We start from the raw sequence: 18533 nt of genomic DNA on the forward strand, positions 1-18533 counted from the left end.
TGAGAATCCACCAAAATTGTCAAAAATTCTTAATGCGGCAAGCAACGAGGGCCCCGCATCGTTGAGGTATAACAGTGCGTCCTTCGCGTATAGGGACAGTCGCTCTTCCAGCTTACCCAGCCACAGACCCTGGACATCCGGAGCGCCCCTGATCAAAATTGCCAGGGGTTCCAGAGTCAGGGAGCGAACAGACTGGGGGAGAGCGGGCATCCCTGTCTCGTTCCCCGAAATAGGTCAGATGTCTCAGAAAGAAATTATTTGTTCGGACCCGTGCTCTAGGTGCACGATATATGAGTTGAATTCCATGTAAAAAATTAAGGTCCGAAACGGCGCAAAACTTCCCACAAGTAGGTCCTTTCGACAGAGTCAAATGCCTTTTCGGCGTCCAATGAGGCAATCACTCCCGGGTTGTCATGCGTCACTGAGGTATTTAGAAAAAGTCGTCTAATGTTGATATCTGTGCTTTTGCCCGGCATGAAACCTGTCTGGTCTATATCCATCAGGTCCTCAATCATTTGGGTCATTCTGTTTGCCATGATCTTGGCATAGATCTTGGCGTCTACATTCAGTAGGGAAATCGGTCTATAGGACGAGAGCAGTCCAGGGGATCTTTGCCCGGTTTGGGGACCAACATTCATAGAGTCTGGCAGGGACTCTAGGGAAGCAAAGTCAGCGAGTAGTTTCGTTAGTTTAGGGGTCAGGAGTTCCGAAAAAGTGGTGTAGAACTCGGATGGAAGACCATCCACCCCTGGGGCTTTCCCCCCTTTCAGTCCCCCCACAGCAGTTTTGTACCTCCTCCAGGGTGATATCAGCCTCCAGTCCCTCCCTGACTTCCTCGGTCAGGGCCGGGAAGGGTATTGAGTTTAGAAAAGAGGATAGATCAGAGTCCGAATAATTCACCCTGGAGGTATAAAGTTCCTCAAAAAATTCCCTGAATCGGTTATTAATGTGGGATTTCGCCATAAGCAAATGGGAACCGCTGTCTCTAATGGAGCCTATCGGGCCCTATCCGTTTCTGCTGTTCTGGCCTCCAAGAGGCTATTAAGCGCCTGTTGCCATGTTTGATAATGGGTGTCATCTGATTCAGACACAAACTCAGCCTCCAACTTTGTTGCCCTCTCCTCCAGCTCCTCTGCCCTCTCCCTCTTAATCCGTGAAATCCTTGAGATATATTCCCCCCCCTAGACCAGGATTTAAGAGAGTCCCATAGAGTCTTGGGGTCAGTAGAAGTGGCATTATCAGTCTAGTAATTACATATAGAGGCGGTTATGGGCTCTTGTAGCTGTTCCTCTGATGCCCAATATTTGGAAAGCCTCCGTAGGCGAGATTCAGGGGGTGCAGTTAGCGCCAGGGATAAGCATAATGGTGCGTGGTCTGATATCCCTCTGGGAAGCACTGAAACATCCTGCACACAGAGCAGAGCTAGGCTCGAGGCAAAGATCAAATAAATTCTGGATAAGGTGTTAAAGGTGGCAGAGTGGCAAGTGAATTCCCTCTGTGTCGGGTGCATGTATCTTCAGACGTCCGTCAGGGCGAAAGTGTCAGCACAGTGCCGGAGATCCAGAGAATCCCTGCCCGAGGCAGACAACCTGTCACGATCCGCATGTGGAACCATATTAAAATCACCCAACACAAAAACAAGGTTAGAGTCCATTTGAACCACTAATTGCATAATGTCGTGTAATATTTGAGTTGAGGCTGGCGGGTGGGAGGTTAAGTCCCACCAGCACCACATTTCTGTCATAGATTGAGGCATGGATAACCACATACAGTATCTGCCCTCCCTGTTGGTCTTAATATCAAAAGAGCTTAAAGGTAAAGATTTCCGGACCAGAATGCTGACCCCACGAGCATAGGTGGGAAAAGGTGGAGTGGTAATTTGGACCAACCCAAGGTTTTTGTAGACTTAATGTCTTGCTCCCCTGCAGGTGTGTCTCCTGCAAGATACAGATGTGTGGATTATGCTTATATAGGAAGCGAAATACCAGGGAACGCTTGACTGCAGAGCCAAGGCCCCTAACATTCCATGAAATTATATTAACCTGAGGCATCGGGGCGTAGGTAATAAGTATGGAGCGGAGGGGAGAATTCGCATGAGCAGCATCCCATCCTCTGTCACAGTACGTTTAACCGTAGGTACCTCTCTTGGTTAAGCATCAACAATATAAAGCACCTGTTACAACAGAAAAACATTAATAAACCCAATAAACCCCTTACCTTCCCCCACCCCCATCAAGGAATGCTTGAATCCCCAAACATTATTCACCCAATGCTAGGGGGCGTGAACTAGTGGGTGAATTCTCACACTGAGCTAGGACCGTCTGTGAAATGTGTGAGAAGCTCCACCGCTATTTGAAAAAAATAAAAATGAAGAAAATACATGTTAAGGCTACAGGACTAATATATAATCAGCCCATCTGGGATATAGAAGAAAAGTACAGAAGGGGTCTTTGACCACAGGGAGTATACACAGAGGGGCTCAGAGCGGCCAGAAACCAGCTCTTAGGTGTGGGCAGTAAGTAAGAATTGCAGGGGAAAAATTGTTACTTAAAGTGGTGTTCCGGCCGAAATTATACTTTTTAAATAAAAATACCCCTATAATACACAAGCTTAATGTATTCTAGTAAAGTTAGGCTGTAAACTAAGGTCTGTTTTGTTAGTTTATAGCAGTAGTTTGTTATTTTATAAACTTACAGCAGGCCGTGGCCATCTTAAGTGTGGGCATCTGAAGCCAGGCTGTATTTCTTCCTGGATCTCATCCTTGCAGATCTCACACATGCTCAGCGCAGCACAAGCAGTGTAATAGGTTTCAGGTCAGGTTTCCATAGCAACGGCAGTGTCAGAGGAAGTTGCCGCCCCTTCCCAGAAGGCATTGCAAACAGGAAATGATGCGATGGGCCACGGCCAGGGAGGAGGAAGTGAAAAATGAATACAGCAGATATACAGTGGGTGCTGAGAAAAAAAATTTAAAAATATCCAATCCGTTTACAGTGCACAGTTTAGTGAGGGATGCTGAAGAGTTGTAAAAGTGGGTTGAACTCCACTTTAACCACAGACCATGCCCTGAATAAGCGTTATTCCCGTTGTTTCATAGACGGCTACTAGAGACCGCCACAGGGTCAGTGATAAAATCCATGGGATCTCTGAAAGTGTAATTGCACTAGAATTTGAAGAGCATGGTAAATTGCCCAGTAGGGCTTGCTAGATAGTGTCACTCCAATAGGGCAATTATATGCAACGGTGATCTCAGCACATTGTGCAGGGATTATTGAAGCAAAGCAGAATGACCTCAGCAGCCATAGATCTGGTGTAACCAGGGGCACAAAAGACGTTTTTTTTTTTTTTTTTTCTTTTTCTTCATTTTTTCTTTAACGTTGCAAACTAATAGGTCCCGATTGGCACAACAGGTGCAACAGTGAGATAGGTACCATGGAATAGTTTTCCAGTTAGGGGGAATTACCCCCCAGTGATCCCCAGCAGCCTCATGGCAGAAATGAAGAAGGAGAGATTTACTTGTGAGGTGCCAGGCAGACAGGTAACGGGTATATTGCAAAAAGCCAGCAGGGCAGCTAAGTCGGCAACTTTAACGGTGTGGGGGCAGAGTATCCAGCCATGCAGATGCATCCCTGGGGGAGGTAAAGAACCTGGTCCTCTCTCTATCCTGCACCCGCAGGCGTGCAGGGAATAGGACGCTGTATTTGATCCCTTTGAGCCGCAGCACTGCCTTCACATGATCAAATGAAGGCCTCATTTTCTGTGTTTCAACAGAGTAATCAGGGAAAATGAGGATTTTGTTGTTTTGATAATCCAGATTCCCCTGTGCCCTTGCTGCTCTGAGTACCTCATCACAGTCTCTAAAGTCCATGAACCTAAGTATGAAGGTGTGGGGGGGTGATCCTGGTGGGCCTGGTTTAGGGGGGATACGGTGAGCCCTTTCAACCGCATAGAAGGGCGAGAATTGGGCAGCAGGCAAAAGAGTGCGCAGAAGTTTCTCCACAAAATCAGTTGGGTGAGGGCCCTCTACACCCTCTGCCAGGCCTATAATGTGGAGGTTGTTCCTTCTATTACGGTTTTCGGCGTCTTCTGCCTTGTGTTCTAGTGCCCTGATCTTGGTATGCAGCGTGCGTATTTCTGCAGTGTGCTCCCCCACTATATCCTCCATGTGGCTCAGCCGCTGTTCAGCAGAGGAGATTCTGGACCTCTTTTTGTCCATATCTAGCCTAATGAGTCCCACATCAATCTGCACCACATCAACTTTTGTTGCGAGGGATGTGACAGACTCATAGCACTTGGCAATGGCATTTAAAACCTCAGTGAGGCTAGGCTGTGACTGCAGGGGCTGCTCTGGAGACACTGGGATGCCATGTTAACTGAGGGCTTGGCGCGGGCCTCCACGCAGCCTGCACAGGCTGGAGTAGGATCCTCCAGTGTCACGGGGAAAACAAGTTTCTTACCCCGTCCTCACGGCGTCCAGTAGGAGCAGCGGCGCATGGAGGGGTTTGCAGCTGCAATCCGGAGTCTGTAGGTGCCAGGAAAGGTAGGAGAAGCCTCGGATCACAGCGGAGCTCTCTTTGAAACTATCGATGCTCCCCCGCTGAGACCACCGCCTGTGGAAGGGACTTCTGCATCCTTGCCGCTCTTACAGTAAAGAACCCTCTACGTAGTTTAAGGTTAAACCTCTTTTCTTCTAATTTTAATGAGTGGCCACGTGTCTTGTTAAACTCCCTTCCGCGAAAAAGTTTTATCCCTATTGTGGGGTCACCAGTACAGTATTTGTAATTTTAAATCGTATCCCCTCTCAAGCGTCTCTTCTCCAGAGAGAATAAGTTCAGTGTTTGCAACCTTTCCTCATAACTAATATCCTCCAGACCCTTTATTAGCTTTGTTGCCCTTCTTTGTACTCGCTCCATTTCCAGTACATCCTTCCTGAGGACTGGTGCCCAGAACTGGACAGCATACTCCAGGTGCGGCCGGACCAGAGTCTTGTACAGTGGGAGAATTATCGCTTTATGTCTTGAGTTAATCCCTTTTTTAATGAATGCCAATATTTTGATTGCTATAGTTACATATGTATTTCACTGGTGATTTTTTTTTTTTTTTTAATCAATCTATTTTTTTATGAGGGGAACCTAATCTTTAACCACTTCAGCCCTGGAAGGATTTACTGACCTGGCCATTTTTTGCTATACGGCACTGCGTCGTTTTAACTGACAATTGCGCGGGATGGGATGTTGCACCCAAACAATTGATGTCCTTTTTTTCCCACAAATAGAGCTTTCTTTTGGTGGTATATGATTACCTCCTGCGGTTTTTATTTTTTGCGCTATAAGCAAAAAAGAAAAGCGGTGATTTTGGGAAAAAAAACTATTTATTTTTTGCTATAGTAAATATCCAAAAAAGTAAAACAAATTTCTTCATCAGTTTAGGCCAATGTATTCTTCTACATATTTTTAGTAAAAAAAATCCCAATTAGCGTATATTGATTGGTTTGCGCAAAAGTTATTGCATCTACAAAATGGGGGATAGACTTATGGCAATTTTTTTTTTTTTTTTTTTTTTTTTTTTACTAGTAATGGCGATCAGCGATTTTTTTTTTTTTTTTTTTTTTTAATTTTTTTACATTTATACAGCGAACAGTGACATTTATACAGCGAACAGAGATAAAATAGCCACTGATTACTGTATAAATGGCACGGGCTGGGAAGGGGTTAACACTAGTGGTGATCAATGGGTTAAATGTGTTCCCTGGGAGGTGTTTCTAACTGTATGGGGGCTGGGCTGACTGGAGGAGGAGAGGCCGCTGTTCCTAATCAGACTATCTCACTCTACTCCACTGACAGAATGGGGATCTGTTTGTTTACACTGGCAGATCCCCGTTCTGCTTCTCTCTGGCATAGAGTCCTCTGGACCCGCTGGTTGGCTCCTGCGCTAGCGAATGGGCACGCGCCCACAGATCACCGTGTACGCGCCCGACGTACAATGACGACGATTTGCGCAGCCAAGCCAACCTGCCTCAGTGCAACTGTGGCAACTGGTCGACAAGCTGTTAAATTGAAGGATACGTTCACCTTTTAGTAACATGTTGCATATTACACCCCATATTCAGGGTGTAACATGTTACTAAAGCACCTGCCGGCACCCCGTCCCAATCCCCCATTGTGACAGCTGGTGGGGGATCCTCAACCTGCACCCAATGTCACAGTTCAAATACAGTGCAGCCGTGCAAGGCTCCACCCACGCGTCCGCGTCATTAGACTGCAAGTACCGCCTGCCATTGCAGCAGCTTGTAGTTTTTAGTGAACTGCGAGGGTGCTGTTGATCTTCCTGGACTTCCAGAACTGCTTGCCCTTATGAAGGTATGGGCAGAAAGCTGTATCATATGACTGCCGTTTGCTCAGCATTTAGTCCGCTTAAAGCGGAGAGCAGTGACCGTCAGTCACCACTCATCTCTGCTCCTCACAAGCTTACTGGAGTGCTGGGCTTGGAAATGGGGACAGATGGGTGCAGCTGTCTCCTACTCTCAGCCGTGCAATAGCCTGCTATAATATGACTTGGGATCACAGGAGAACCCTTACTTTCGATCTCCTGTGACCTAAAGTCAGATTTAAAAAGCATTCTATTGTCCTCAATACACATTTTGGTTTCTTATCGTGCATCACAGGACACGGAGCCATAGTAGTTACTATGTGGGTTATAGGCCACCTTCAGGTGATGGACACTGGCACGCCCTAAGATAAAAAGTGCACTTCCTATATATGTTTTTTGCCTAGTGTCTAAGGTGTTGGTCATGAGTAAGGATGAGCTCTGGCGTGTTCGCACAGCCCACGTGCAGAGCCCGCCAGGAAGTCAGCACTGCGCTGCGCTAATCACAGGCAGTGAGACATTTCCCGATCTTTGCAGCCACGCATCGGGACAATGTCTCACTGCCTGTGATCAGCGCAGTGCCGACTTGACTCTGCATGTGGGGTGTGCGAACACGCAGGAGCCCATCCTTAGTCACGAGTGAAGATGTGCTGAGCTCCACTGGTGCAATCCTTGCTGGGGCTAGCTATACAGCTGGATCCATTCAAGGTGTGTTTTAGGCCGAATTGATTGGTACATGGGCCTCGTGTCCGAAGAAACAAGGTCTTTGCTTGTAAACGCTCTCTTTTTAGAGAGCTGGACCCTGGGATCCAGTACTTTTGGTTTTAAGGCCGTGAAGACCGTGAAGGGTGGAGATTGGGACTGTTGGTTTTACCACAGAAAACCCTGCGGCGGGAAAGGCAAGTGGAGTTTTCTAAGAAATTTTTGAATTTTCTTATGAAATGTCTCCTTATTTAGTAAATGTTGTCTTACCTATGTGTCACCACTGGGGGCTGTATGGAGCACATAACTTCTCATGCTTCCTCAAGAGACACCAGACACCCCCACCTGTGCTGTATTCTCTACCTCTTCAAGAGGAAGAGCGTCGGGAGAAAGAATGAGAAAAAAAAAAAACGTTCAGCACGCCGCTACTCGGCAGCTTCCAGGCTTTCTCCTCCCCATGTTTTTTCACCTCGCATGTGGGTCCTGTAGGATCAGAGGCCCGCGCTCCGCGGTAAGCCTTCTTCTTTTTTTTTCTTTTTTTTTTTTTTTTTTTTTTTTTTTTTTTTAGCGCAGCGTTGGCATCCTCCAAAGTCTAGCACGGGAGGGTGTTTTTTTTAAAGCACCATTATTACTGCTTAAGCCGGTGGAGGGATGCGTAGAGGGGCCTGAAAACGGTTGGTGACATAAGCATTCTTTTGACACATGTACTATTGCATCAGGCTGAGCATTAATAGCAGCAGCAATGGCTTGACTATTGCTCAAGCAATGGATGCGATTTCTTCTGGTAGTACCTCTGTTTTGTGCATCGGGCTATATTCAGAAATGGGGGTTGAAACACTCCCAAAAAAGGAGCTAAAAGGGTTTCCCTCAAGCTCTGGAAAACCTACTCTACAAATGGCATCCTCCCTTGAGAAGGGGTGGCTGGTCAGAGTGAGCATCGGGGCCATGAAATATTTGCAACTGTTTTTAATGTTGCAGCTCCTGTTCTTTTTACTCTTTTTTTTTTTTTTTTTTTTTTTTTTTTTTTTTTTTTTTCCTCAGCCATGGTAGGTTTAAGAAAAAAAAAAGTTTAGCAAATTTAATCGCATCCCAGTGTGGTCAAGATGCGACAGGTTCTCTTCCATTTTCCTAGGACCCTCAGACTGAGGAACTGGGGCAGGAGAAGACGATTCCCTCAGGGGACGGTGGTGAGGCTGATGATTCCTCTTTTGAGGTGTCAAATGCGGTAGAGTCAGCTTTCAAAATCTGTAAGATTGATGGTGCAGAATGATCCGCTCCACATTTATGTACCCTTAACTGAATGTTTGGGTTCGCTAAAGCCTCCTCAAGCTGTGCATGCTTTTTCGTGTCCATTCTTTGCTGGAAAAGTTTTGTTTTTTTTTTTTTTGTATCTGGAGGATTACCAAGATGACCATTATTTTCCTTCTAAAAGTTTTTCACACTTTATCCTATGTTAGAGAAAATTCACTAAGTGGGTTATATCAGCAGTTAATGCTACTACATCCTTTGTGAGTAGCAGACAATACTCAAATACTTAGGGATCCAATGGATAAAAGGTTGGAATCCTATTAAAAGCTTTTTCCCTGGCAGGTTGTGTTTCAGCCTGCGCTGACAGTAATTGGTTAATCATTGAGAAACCAGTTTAAACAGGTGTTCAAGGTTATCCTGCTCAGCAGGTACAGGAGGCAACTTTATGTTTGCAATAGTTGCTGTGACAGACTCTATCCTTTAGGCCTTGCGTCCTTCGCTAAGCATCATGCAAGAAGCTCTTGGCTAGTCTTCCTTTTTGTGGTGAAACAGCTATCTGGGGATATTTTGAAAGATATATCCAAAGAATTTCAATTAAGAAAGATATCCCCTTTTGTCATTTAAGTAAAGGAGTAAATGTATTTTTTTTCAAAGCTCCTTCTTCTGTGCCAGGGGCTTCAGCCTCCAGGCAGTCGCGATGGCTTCAGCCGTCAGGTTCAGGGTTAACCCTAGGAACAAAAGAGGTCTTAGGGGAGGAAACCTACGAGATACTGAAGCCTCCTTATGAGGAGGTACCCCCGCTTGCTCAATAAGGATCGTAGAGATGGCAGTAGGGAACCCATGGACCCTACTTTCACGGCCAGCCCTTCTCTCGCAAGGTCCGGAGTTCCATCCTACTTTACAAACGCTAAATTTAACGGTTTGGCTATTGAGGCCCACACTCTGAAGAAGCGTGGGATGTCAGGTTCGGTAGTTTTCTACCTTGGTTGATGCAGAGCCGGCCTCCATGGTTATATATTATGTTTCCCAGACTCCATATTTCCGGTGTGAAACCAGGAGCTGCACCCCAGGAAATAAGTCAAGGTAGAGTTCTTGATTTTTCTGCAGATGGGCTGAGAAATAAAGCTTGAGTGCTTTCTAAGGACAGGTCTCGGCCTTATCGGTATTATTTCAATGACCACTTGCTTCGCATTCTTTGGTCCATAACTTTATTCAGGGGGTAACATGGTTAAATCTCCGGTTAAGTAACCCCTGAACCCTTGGGACTTGAATTTAGTTTTGTTGGCATTACAAAACAGCCTTTTTTTGGGCCTATACGACATATTACCTTGGTCCTTTTTTGACAAGGAAACAATTTTTTCTGGTAACCATATCTGCTGCAAGAAGGGTATTGGCTGCTCTTTTTTGTAAAGAGCCATATCTTGTGCACAAGGATAAGGTAGTATTGCGTCCTCATCCTAACATTTTACCGAAGGTAATATCAGGTTTTTATCTAAACCAGGATATTGTTCTACCGTTTTTTTTTTTTTTTTTTTTTTTTTTCCAGAACCCTCTTCTTTGGAAGAAAAATCACTACATTTTTCTGATGTGGTGAGAGCAGTCAATGTCTACTTTAAAGGCGATTGCTCAGATTCGGGAAACGGATGTTTTTGTTCGTGTTGCCTGAAGGTCCTAAAAGAGGATAGGCAGCATCGAAATCTACTATTTTAAATAGATTCGACAAGTAATCGTTCAAGCTTATGGTTTAAAGAGGTGGATTCCACCCTTTCAAATCAAGACGCACTTCTCTAGGGCTGTTAGTGCTTCCTGGGCAGTGCATCACCAAGCCTCCTTGGCTCAAATCTGCTAGGCCCCAACTTGGTCTTCAGTCTATACATTTACCAGATTATATCAAATAGTTGTAAATGGTCATGAGGATATTGCCTTTGGGCGCAGTGTACTGCAGGATGCAGTATAAGTCCTCTAGTCTCTTATTTCCCTACTTTTTGTTGTCTCCCTCCATTTAGTTGGCATTGCTATGGGACATCCCACATAGTAACTACTATGGCTCTGTGTCCCGTGATGTACAATAAGAAAAAATGATTTTTAAAACGGCTTACCTGTAAAATTCTTTTCTTTGAAGTACATCACTGGACACAGAGGTCCCTCCCTTATTTGGTATAGATGTGTATTGCTTTGCTACAAAACTGAGATACTCCCACTAGTGGGAGGGGTTATATAGGGAGTGCACTTTTTATCTTGGGGCATGCCAGTGTCCATCACCTGAAGGTGGCCTATAACCCACATAGTAACTACTATGGCTCTGTGTCCCGTGATGTACTTCAAAGAAAAGGATTTTACAGGTAAGCTGTTTTAAAAATCCTATTTTTTTAGCAGTTTCTTCCCTGTGTTTCAGTTGTGGAGGTTAGTTTGTGTGTTTTCTAACAGCCCCCAATTTCCACTCTTTTCCAGGTGGGACTCCCTTCCAAGAGCGACAGTCCCAGCTGTGAATATTCCCGACTCGACTTTGATAGTGACGACGACTTTGTAACTTTCTTCCATGGTGAGTGAAATATGTTACCACTCTGTCTTGGGTTAGTGAGGTTTCCTTTCTGCTTCAGTCCGTAAAGGTGGGGTGTCCTTTCTGCTCCCGTCAGAAGGTGGGTTAGTGGGGTGTCCTTTCTGCACCAGTCAGTAAAGGTGGGTTAGTGGGGTGTCCTTTCTGCACCAGTCAGTAAAGGTGGGTTAGTGGGGTGTCCTTTCTGCACCTGTCAATAGAGGGAATAGGGCTGCTCCCAAGTTTGTAGAGGGGGTGCCCCCCCCCCCATCATTAGGAGAGAGAGAGGGTGAAGTAGTGGGAATAGTGGGATTTTGTTTGTCCTCAGGACTGTAGGGGGGATAGTGGGTATCCATTCTGCCCCGTATAGGAAGGGTGGGGGAAATTGTCCTTTCTGCTCCAGTTAGTAGAGGGGGAATAGTGGCTGGTCAGTGAGTGGGTTGGGGATAGTGAGATGTTGTTTTGGGGGGGATTTCCATAGTTCATAAAGTTTCTTGTCTCCTTCTTGGATTTAGCTGTAGTTTTCCCTGTTTTGTGACTCAGATTTCAGAGCAGTGATGAGGGATGTGATAAGACAGGCGTGTCGTTTGAATCCTCACACCAGCTTTCACATGGCTGCCGAATGGCTTCACTTCCAGCTCTCCGCTCCGCTGGATCCAGGACCAAATAGCTGTAAGTAGTAAACACTGGGGGGTGTGTTTGTTTGATGGTCACTCTGTGTGAGCCATGTGTGGATCCAATGTGCTCTGTGATCCCTTACATCTCGCCAGCTGTGGATGGTGACATTTTGTGTTTTTGTATTGCAGCGGCTGGGGAAGAACTGTGCACCCTCTTGTCACCCTCATACATTCAGTGGGAAGCCATGACGTTTTTCTGCGAGTGTGTCATCAACCAGGTTGTACGAGTGCTCCGGAAAGAGGTGAGATTACTGTCGGGTCCTTGTACGCAGCTTACAGTTCATGGAGTATGTCTCACATTCCTGCTCAGGGTGTTGGCCGTGGTGTGACCGTTTTTTTCCCTATTTGGGTTTAGGTTAGGGGTGCATCTTCAAATCTTTTACCGACTATTGTAAAAATAAAATTCATACAAGTTCATTCGTTTCTTTTTGTAAATTTCTTCCTTATGCCGCGTACACACGAGCGGACTTTACAGCAGACTTGGTCCGGCGGACCGGAGTCCGTCGGATAATTCGATTGTGTGTGGGCTCCAGCGGACTTTTTTTTCCCCAAAAGTTTGACGGACCTAGAAATGAAACATATTTCAAATCTTTCCGACGGAGTCGAGTCTGGTCGCATACAGACGAGCGGACTTTTCTAGTCTGACGGACAAAAAACGTCACTAGGGAAGCTATTGGCTACTGGCTATGAACTTCCTTGTTTTAGTCCGGTCGTACGTCATCCCATACGAATCCGTCGGACATTGGTTGATCGTGTGTAGGCAAGTCCGTCCATTCGGAAAGTCCGCCAGACCTAGTCCGCCAAAGTCTGCCCGTGTGTACGCGGCATTAGGAGTGCAGCAAAATTAGTTGGAATCTGACACTACTGGGAGTGTCAGATCCAACTATATTGTCAATATTCCCATCGCAAACGTTCCTGAAAATGGGCTCCATGGTTGCTGCAGCAACTACCAGCCGGAAGCTGGAATCATCACAAACCAATGCACACAATCGCCAGCATACATTCCTCATCACATGCCTGATGAAGGGGTCCTGTGCGGCTCCAAAACATTGCACTTGGTCCTTTGTGATGTGATCTTTCTGCAATAAAAGCTTCGGACGACATTTGATGGTCCATGGTGTGCTGGCCAATATGTGCATTGGTCTGTGATGGATCCAGCTGTATGCTGGCCGCCCCAAAGAACTGTGGATGAAGGTGGAACATGTTTGTAGACAGCTGTAATTAGTTTTGTCATCATGTGGCCCTTCTGGCTGCAGACAGACTCTGAAACCGTCATGCCAGCCTGATAACAAAATATTAATTGCAGCTGTTTGCATGCATGTACAGCTGTTAGCCTCAATGCAAGGCTCTGCAGAGAGTAGCAGACTCTAATGCCCCCTAGTCAACTTCTGAGTCTTTCCTTAGCCCACCTCCAGAGAAAGGAGCTCCAAAAAGCCTCTTGTGTGCGGTAGCAGCAACGCTGTATCCTGGCCTAGGCTGAGAAGGCCCAGGCCTAGGGCAGCACTTTGCAGGGGGGCAGCACGGAAAGAGTCCCCGCCGGCTTGTGCTAAACTGTTAGTGTAGCACCAGTCTTATGGGGCGGACTGGGCTGAGAGGCAAATTAGTCTAGCGCCCCCATAAAGCGGCCTCACTGCTTCCGGTATGCGGGTGGCTGGCATGCCGCAACTGTGTGTGTGTGTGTGTGTGGGCGCTTCTAATTTTTGACTGTCCTCTCATTCTGGACCACAAACCTTCCTCACTGTGCTATATGTTGTCTGCTGCACCATTGGCATGGTTATATCGTCTTAGTCCTCTCCATAAAATTATCAGAAATTTGTGCTTAACCACTTCCTGGCCTATAGCAGATTGACGGCCGGGAAGTGGTTTTGTTATCCTGACTGGGCGTCATATGACGTCCAGCAGGATAACATCCTGGCGCGCGCGGCGTGTCAGTCTGACACCCTGCATCTCCGATCGTGATAAGAAGCCTCTGTCAGAGGCTTCTTACCACGTGATCAGCTGCGACCAATCACAGCTGATCATCGTGTGAACCAGGAAGTGCCGGTAAACGGCATTCCTCGGTTCGCGCTGACAGGGAGAGCCGTTCGCCGGCTCTCCTGTCGGGGGGGGGGGTCTGTGCTGATAATCAGCACATTGATTATCAGCACAGACCCCTCAAATGTAACAATCATCTGCCAATCAGTGCCCAGAAGTGCCACAACAATAAAGAGTGCCAATCACTGCCCACCAGTAACACCTGTCAGTACTTTTCAGTACCTAATCATCATTGCCGCCTGTCAGTGCCGCATATCAGTGCTGGCTATTGGTGCATATCAGTGCCTCCTCATCAGTGCCACTTTATCAGTGCCAACTCATCAGTTCTGCCTCATCAGTGCCTGTCAGTGAAAGGGAAAACAAAATTTTATGAAAAATCTTTTTTTTTTCAAAAATTTTGGTCTTTTTTAGTTTGTTTAGAAAAAAATAAAAACTGCAGAGGTGATCAAATACCACCAAAAGAAAGCTCTATTTGTGGGAAGAAAATGATAAAAATTTAGTTTGGGTACAGTGTTGTATGACAGCGCTGAAAGCTGAAAATTGTCCTGGGCAGGAAGGGGCGTAAGTGCCTGGTATTGAAGTGGTTAAAGCAGAAGTATACGCAACGCTTTTTTTTTTTTTTTTTTTTTTTTTTTCATTTTGGATAGAGTAAGGGAGGGTTTATAACTCTGTCCCTTTACTTCCTGCCCCATAGCCAAACAGGAGGTGAGAGCCAAACAAAACTAGTGTCCCTACTGAAAAAATTCAGGGCGGGTCTTAAACAGCAAGGGGTGTGGCCTTGACGGGAACGGGTGGGTCATATTTAAATTAGGTTGTGCACAAGTTTAGTCAGGCCTAGGGCAGTACAAAACCTAAATACACTACTGGGTAGCAGCCATTGCTTTCTGCAGAGCTTTGCGCTGATACAGGAGTGTGTATTGATTTTACAGTATTTAAAGGCTGACACAATTTTTTTTTTTTTTTTATTGTTTCATAAAAAGAATCCATGGATGGCCATCAGGTTCTCCATCATCATTTATAGACATAACTCAGTGACCCAGTCCTTAATCTTGGGTACATGGAGAACCTGCGTTGCATAGTGTTCAGATAGAATAGAGCTATCCAGGGGAATTCTGGGTATTCTTGTCCCTGTGACCTGTCCGTGTAAGCCAAAGATTGCATCCCTTGATATGTTAGCAGCAGACCCTGAGGCTGGAGAGGTAAATAGCAAAAAAAGCTGAAGCTCTGACTTTTGGTTTTCTATCCTCTGTTCCATCTTCTCTCCCAGGATCTGCCTGTCACTCAGGGTGTGGAGCTTCTCCAAATTGTGCTCAGCTATGAGACCAGGGACCCCCTGATCCTGACCTGCCTCCTCGACAACCTCACCTTACTCTTCCCCTTCATGCGCTATATGAACGATTTCATGCCTAGCATTCTGACCAAGGTGAGTGCATTCTTGTCATATGACTCTCCCCACCTTTTCTGAACTGCAATTCATCTCCCCCCAAGGCCCTGGCTAATTTTCACAATGCTGTTTGCCTGGCTGCATAGTCCTGGAACCAGAGTGCAGCAAATATAAGCTGGGATAAAGTTCTAACTCTTTATCTGTATTCCTTTTTCAGACTCAAGTGATTGAAGCTGTTATATTAATATGACAGCCAGGCAAATTGCATTTTCACAAGGAGATTTCAGCAATCTGTTTTTTCTTATGTCAGGTTTCTTTTAAAATGTGTGTGCATTTCATATTTCCCAGGTGCAGGCAGAAGGTGGAGCTCTCTAGAGTCAGACTAGCTGGAAGTTTATATGGCACTTTGCTTCTGTGCTACAAACTAATATTCACCCGCATCCTCTGTATTCATAATACACACACATATAAGCAGATTAAACTTCTTCATCAATGGAGGGATTTCTTTTTAAAATTCTTGTGATTAACCCCGTCCTCTCTCATGTTCACAGCTTTTCTCTGCCGTCACCTTTCAGCTGAATAATAAGGTAATTCTTTAAAATTCTGATTTATATTGTGCTCTGATGTTATATACAGTCTGCAGATAGAGATGAACAGGTCATTTTTTTATGGGTCAGATTTATGGACCTCTTATTAAAATTCAAACTTCACGAGAAACATTAGGGGTCCTGCCAGATATTGTTGTTGTTGTTGTTGTTATTTGCTATAAACATACTGCTGCTCCCTTAAGAGACTAAAACCCTAGGTAAAGCTCTCGTGGTCTCAGGCTACATGGAGCATTGTAGACATTTCAGCTCATTAGAAACTGCATAGAGATTTGTTATTATCCAGACTGACCATGACTGTTAAATATTTCCACAAGGTAATGTAGTTAGTATTTGATCCCCTGCTGATTTTGTATGTTAGTGGGCAAAGAAATGACCAGCCTATAATTTTAATGGTTGGTTTATTTTAACAGTGAGAGACAGAACAACAACAAAAATATCCAGAAAAAATGCATTTCAAAAAAGTTTTATAAATTGATTTGCATTTTAATGAGTGAAATAAGTATTTGATCTCCTATCAATTAGCAAGATTTCTGGCTCCCAGGTGTCTTCTATAGAGGTAACAAGCTGAGATTAGGAGCACTCTTGTAAAGGGAGTGCTCCTAATCTCAGCTTTTTACCTGTATAAAAGACACCTGGCCACAGAAACAATTAGTCAGATTCCAATCTCTCCACCATGGCCAAGACTAAAGAGCGGTCCAAGGATGTCAGGGACAAAATTGTAGACTTACACAAGGCTGACTTGACCATCGTCAATCAGCTTGGTGAGAGGGTGACAACAGTTGGTGAGATTATTCGCAAATGGAAGAAACACAAAATACCTGTCAATCTCCCTCGGTCTGGGGCTCCATACGACATCTCACCTCGTGGAGTTTCAATGATCATGACAATGGTGAGGAATCAGCCCAGAACTACATGGGAGAATCTTGTCAATGATCTCAAGGCAGCTGGGACCATAGTCACCAAGAAAACAATTAGTAGCACACTACGACGCGAAGGACTGAAATCCTGCAGCGCTCGCAAGGCCCCTCTGCTCAAGAAAGCACATGTACAGGTCCATCTGAAGTTTGCTAATGGACATCTGAATGATTCAGAGGAGAACTGAGTGAAAGTGTTGTGGTCAGATGAGACCAAAATCAAACTTTTTGGCATCAACTCGCTGTGTTTGGAGGAGGAGGAGGAATACTGCCTATGACACCAAGAACACCATCCCCACCGTCAAACATGGAGGTGGAAACATGCTTTGAGAGTGTTTTTCTGCTAAGGGGACAGGACAACTTCACCATATCAAAGGGACGATGGACAGGGCCATGTATCATCAAATCTTGGGTGAGAACCTCCTTCCCTCAGCCAGGGCATTGAAAATGGGTTGTGGATGGGTATTCCAGCATGACAATGACCCAAAACACACCGTCAAGGCAACAAAGCAGTAGCTCAAGAAGAAGCACATTAAGGTCCTGGAGTGGACTTGCCAGTCTCCAGACCGTAATCCCATAGAACATATGTGGAGGGAGCTGAAGGTTCACGTTACCAAACGTCAGTGTCAAAACCTTAATGACTTGGAGAGGATCTGCAAAGAGAAGGGGGACAAAATCCCTCCTGAGATGTGTGCAAACTTGGTGGCCAACGACAAGAATCGCCTGACCTCTGTGATTGCCACCAAGTACGAAGTCATGTTTTGCAAAAGGGTCAAATCATTATTTCACTCATTAATATGCAAATCAATTTATAACTTCGAAATGCATGTTTATGGATTTTTTTGTTCTGTCTCTCACTGTTATAATAAACCTACCATTAAAATTATAGACTGATCATTTCTTTGTCAGTGGGGAAAGGTACAAAATCAGCAGGGGATCAAATATTTTTTCCCTCACTGTATGCAAGATTATACAGTATTTATATATTTTTTAAAAATCATGTTGGATAGACATGGGAAGAGTAAATACTACGGTTAGGGAGATTCCACCTCACTTGCTATCCATGTGAGAGAAGGACAGGTAATGAGGGGAGTCAGAAAGTTGCACATCATAATGTGGTTTATGGTGAGGAAAGTCCTGGACAAGTTTTGTAAAGTCTAGAGATTACATTTTATTTAACCAATTCCCTCCCAGCCTGTAACAAAATGACTGCTAGGCGGGCCTCTCGTCGATCCGGGTGGACGTCGCGATCTGTCACCGGCTTTGTCCACCAGACACAGCCAAGGACTGATCAGTGTACCGTCTCACTGCCGGTACCATGTGACTACTGTAACCAATCACAGCAGGTCACATGACAGTTGTAAACAATGGATGGCTTCCTTTCATTCCATCCATTGTGTACAATTATGTTGCTAGCTGTGATTGGTCAGTGTGGTTACATGGTACAGACAGGGCCAATCAAAGCACATCTGTACCATGTGCTTAGCTCTAGCCAAACACAGCTAAACAAACCAAACTGAATCAGTTTCATTCAGTAAAATACTTGCTTATAGCAATGTAATACAGTGCTGTAAGCAATCATAATGTGTAGAAAAAGTAAATAAAAATCCTGATCGCTTCCCCCACTTTTTTTTTTCTCATGCGGTCACCAGTCCAGGGTCCCTGATCACCACCACCACCACCACACCCCTTATATATGACTGACGCTGTACTGCACTTGTGACCGTATGTAATAAAAATGAAATTTCCTAATTCCTCTAGTCATCTTCCAGGACGGCACACCTGAGAGATGACTGGTCCACCTGACAGGAAATACAATCAACACATGAGGTTGAAAGGCCCCTCCCTTCCCCCTGCACCTCAGTTCTTGATTGTGCTTCCCGGCAATGAAACGTTTCTTTTTGTCAGACCAGAAGTCGGTTGCAGACAATCCAACTCTGGGAGCTGGACGCCAGAGCCAGGGAGGGCTGCGGGTCCAGCCAGGGGGCCCCAGTGGCCGGGGGGGGCCCTGGCACGGAGCCTCCCCCGGAGCTCCTGTGGGCACATACCCTCCTCCCTTGCCCCAGA

General features: G+C 45.5%; 1 protein-coding gene across 1 annotated transcript in view; it reads left to right on the plus strand.

Annotated features, from left to right (window-relative positions):
- Nucleotides 1-18533, plus strand: part of LOC141141031 (exportin-5-like) — a 101240-nt gene that overhangs the window by 14749 nt on the left and 67958 nt on the right. Inside the window, exons 12-16 of the mRNA XM_073628690.1 lie at nt 10765-10855; nt 11393-11521; nt 11656-11768; nt 14828-14983; nt 15496-15531. Of these exons, the coding sequence (XP_073484791.1) occupies nt 10765-10855; nt 11393-11521; nt 11656-11768; nt 14828-14983; nt 15496-15531 (525 nt within the window). The remainder of the gene's footprint in view (nt 1-10764; nt 10856-11392; nt 11522-11655; nt 11769-14827; nt 14984-15495; nt 15532-18533) is intronic.

Source organism: Aquarana catesbeiana, linkage group LG04, assembly GCF_042186555.1.
Source record: "Aquarana catesbeiana isolate 2022-GZ linkage group LG04, ASM4218655v1, whole genome shotgun sequence".
Classification (NCBI taxonomy): domain Eukaryota; kingdom Metazoa; phylum Chordata; class Amphibia; order Anura; family Ranidae; genus Aquarana; species Aquarana catesbeiana.